The 3,427-nt window shown below is 38.4% G+C and overlaps 1 protein-coding gene across 1 annotated transcript in view; it reads left to right on the top strand.

Annotated features, from left to right (window-relative positions):
• The window catches only part of LOC108789308 (protein-glutamine gamma-glutamyltransferase E-like), a gene marked incomplete at its 3' end in the record, with an annotated part of 16,560 nt that extends 13,354 nt beyond the window's left edge, over window positions 1–3,206 (top strand). The window contains 2 exon segments of the mRNA XM_018559281.1: window positions 1,525–1,770; window positions 3,049–3,206. Coding sequence (XP_018414783.1) covers window positions 1,525–1,770; window positions 3,049–3,206 — 404 coding nt within the window.
• Between the last annotated feature and the right edge of the window lie 221 nt (window positions 3,207–3,427).

Genomic DNA, 3,427 nt, shown 5'->3' with positions numbered 1-3,427 from the left:
TTATATTATATATATATTTATACACACACTGTATATATACACACATACATATACACATACCTACACAGTACACAATATACTATATACAGTACATATGTATTCTTTAAAATGCAAGCAGTGTAAGCACCTCAATTTGACCTTCTATCAGCCTCTTGCAGTCGCTGTCCAGTAATGATAGAAAGAATCAGCACAAGCAGCCAGTATTCGTGGACACCTTGTCCATTCTTGGGCCCACCCAATTCACGTCCCTGTAATTGGACAATGAAGAAACAGCACACACCATTCATGTGCGGACAAGAGGCATTCTGATAGAAAGAGAAAGCAGACTGACAGAGAGATGAGCTTATCAATGCAACCACTGGCAACAGCACCATAGATGACACAATCATCTAACACCACATCCCTGATTTTTAAACTGAATGCATACAGTTTGACTAATTACCACATAGTAGCCGTTATGTCAGGATTTTTAAGGTGTAACAAGTACCATATACAACGATCTATTAAAATATATACATTTTTATTATTAAAAAATGTTTTTAATTTATTTAAGTTTTCTTAATTTTCAAGTAATAACGAATAAACATAACATAAATCACATAAAGATATTCAAAGATTGTTAAACAATTATTGAAAAAGGCATGTATGACATAAGAACACTCATGTCCAATAATATAAGAAAAAAAGTAAGGATTGGAATAAAAGTTCATGAAGACAATTAGGCTGGGGAATGTTAAAGACAAATGAGAAAGACAAACTCTGGTTATAGTATTCAAACTTCTTCAAATGTATTATAAACAATTTAAAAAGTCATAAAATCAGTACATAGAAAAATACACCAGCTTAGCAGTTTAGTATACTTCTATCAAGGTTAGATCATCCTTATATCTTTACAGAGTTTCGAAGTCCACAGTATATATTACACTCTATTCAGTCCTATAAATATAGGTGTCCAAGGTGAGAGCTACAAAACCCAAAAAGTCCCCCGCACACCTGCCACCTAGCCTGCAACAAAACAAAATACCTGTCTAACAGTATGGGTGAAAAGCAGAGGATTTAGTTGCACAAACCTTTGGCCAAAAAATATGTAGAAGCCACACTGCCCCGTCAAGGCACCTCTGTAAAGTGTGGTCCTAACTCTATTTATATGAGTCTCCAAGTGGGAGCATATTAATGCAGTCAATAAATGAAATGCAGGTGTACCAGGAGGTAGCCTACTCCTCCTCAAGGTGCAGGCATGCACTGGAGACCCAGCAACCAAAAATGCATGCTGGGAACGAAGGAACAGAAAGTGTGTTATTTGCAGGATCTTTAGTTGAAAATAATAAGAGGAAAGTCTGAAAAAAAAGAAAACCAATGCAGCCCAAGGGCTGGTGAACTGCAATATACTACGTTTTAGTTTTTGGGTTTAGATGTGCGTTAATATATTTCAACAGACTCAGATCTTAATAGCGTGTTACATAACCCCCCAAATTCCACTTTTTATTGAAACGAGACTATTTTCCTGTTTGCTTCTTCCTCTAGACATTTATCGGCTTGGACCAACATCAGTGAAGGCAGTAAAGGAAGGAGATGTTCACCTAAATTATGATGGTCGTTTTGTATTGGTCGAGGTGAATGCAGACAAGAACTCCTGGATCCGCCATGATGAAGGAGAATCTTTTGAGAGAATTCAGACTGACAGTAGCGCCGTTGGAAAAAGTACCAGCACAAAGGCTGTTGGCTCTAGTGCTCGCATCGATATTACTTCCAGCTACAAATATGAAGAAGGTAAGATCATGTTGTGTAGTATTCCAACGCATTTAAAGGAGAACTATGACATGAGTGATTTCCACTCACCTCATAGTTCTAAGCCGACCTGTGACAATGAGACTGTCACAGGTCGGCTCAGTAGATCGGGAGGTGAGAGAACACATACCGGGTTCCCTCACCTCTCGATCCTGTCACGGCTCTCTCCCCAAGCAGAACTATGGGGAAAAACACTGACCCCATAGTTCTCCTTTAAATCATAAGGGGTGCTGCCAGCTTTTGGTCACTCTCTTCTCACCATAGTATGTAGCTGACATCCTATTTAATGACTGGAGTAACTCTTTGTCCAGTCAAGAGAATGGAGGCGGGTTGCTGGGTGGAGGTGGACTTCTGTAGTGGCTGTCATGAAAACGAGAACTTTTCTGATGGTCACATCTGCGACTAGGCCCACTAAGTGGAGTTCCTCTCTGCTAGAAGGAACACAGAGCAAGGACTTTGTGATGAAAGACCTTATCAAGCAAAGTGATCAGATTTTTTCTGGTTTCTTGAGATGATAAAAAGACTCTTGGTATCTGTCCTTTTTAAATCTACAACTGGCTGGACTAACTAGGTGCACAGTCAGGTAGAGGGTCGGCTTGCCCACTCTACATGTAGCTCTGCTTGCCCAAAGCAGGGCTAAATGTAGAAAACAACTACTCACCCAGCGCCTGGAACTGCATGTCCATATCTGGGAAGGTGTCGGAGCATTTGGACGAGTATGAGTACTCGCCCATATACTCTGTATCGACACCGATACTAGTATCGGTAACGGTGCATCCCTAATATACTGGGTTTCAATTTACACTGGTTTCTATTTACAACCGTTCCCTCAGGAGTGTAAGTTGAGGGCTACCTGTACCTGGCAGTTTTTATGGGGTTTTTTAGGTAAATATTAATTAAAGATGCTGCATTGTATATATTATATGCTATTTTTATTTGTTTTAGCAATATCCCCCATTGCCTACCTACAGACCACTTTAACCCCAGCCCCAATAAATAAATATAATTATATTTGCTTCATTTTTGTATCCTGCGCACATTTACACTTTTGCTGTTTGCCATGGGTGGTCCAAAGACTATGAAAACAGAACCAGAAGGTCACTGGAATGAGCTATAGACATGCTTCTATAATTTAAAGCATATACATCCTCCAGAGAAAGTCCCCTCAATATATAAAGCCTCAGAGATAGCGCCCACAAAACATATGATGTAAAAAACTGCAGAAAGCATTTAATTATACTGATAAATTTGTGATTACAGAAAAAGAAATTCCATTCAAGATTCCTTACAGCAAATACATAAATAGTCTCCTGGATGACAATGTGATAGAGGTGACAGCTCTGTGTAAGTGGGATGAGACAGAGAAACTGCTAATATCCCAAGTTATTACATTAAAAAATCCACCAATCAACATTAAGGTAAGTTAAATCATTGCTGTTAATACCCAGACATAAAACCTTATTATTTTTTTGATGTAATCTTTATTATTTGATTTTTTAACATACAGAAAACAGGAAATGGGTAGAATACCAGGTGAAGCACCATACAAATTCCAGTAGGCATAAACAAAAACTTGTATCGTTTTACAGAGATATACAGATAAAGACAATACATGACAAATACAAAAAACAAAACCGAC

Source organism: Nanorana parkeri, unplaced genomic scaffold (genome assembly GCF_000935625.1).
Source record: "Nanorana parkeri isolate BGI_ZX_2015 unplaced genomic scaffold, ASM93562v1 scaffold387, whole genome shotgun sequence".
NCBI lineage: Eukaryota > Metazoa > Chordata > Amphibia > Anura > Dicroglossidae > Nanorana > Nanorana parkeri.
This window is presented reverse-complemented; position numbering and strand designations above follow the sequence as displayed.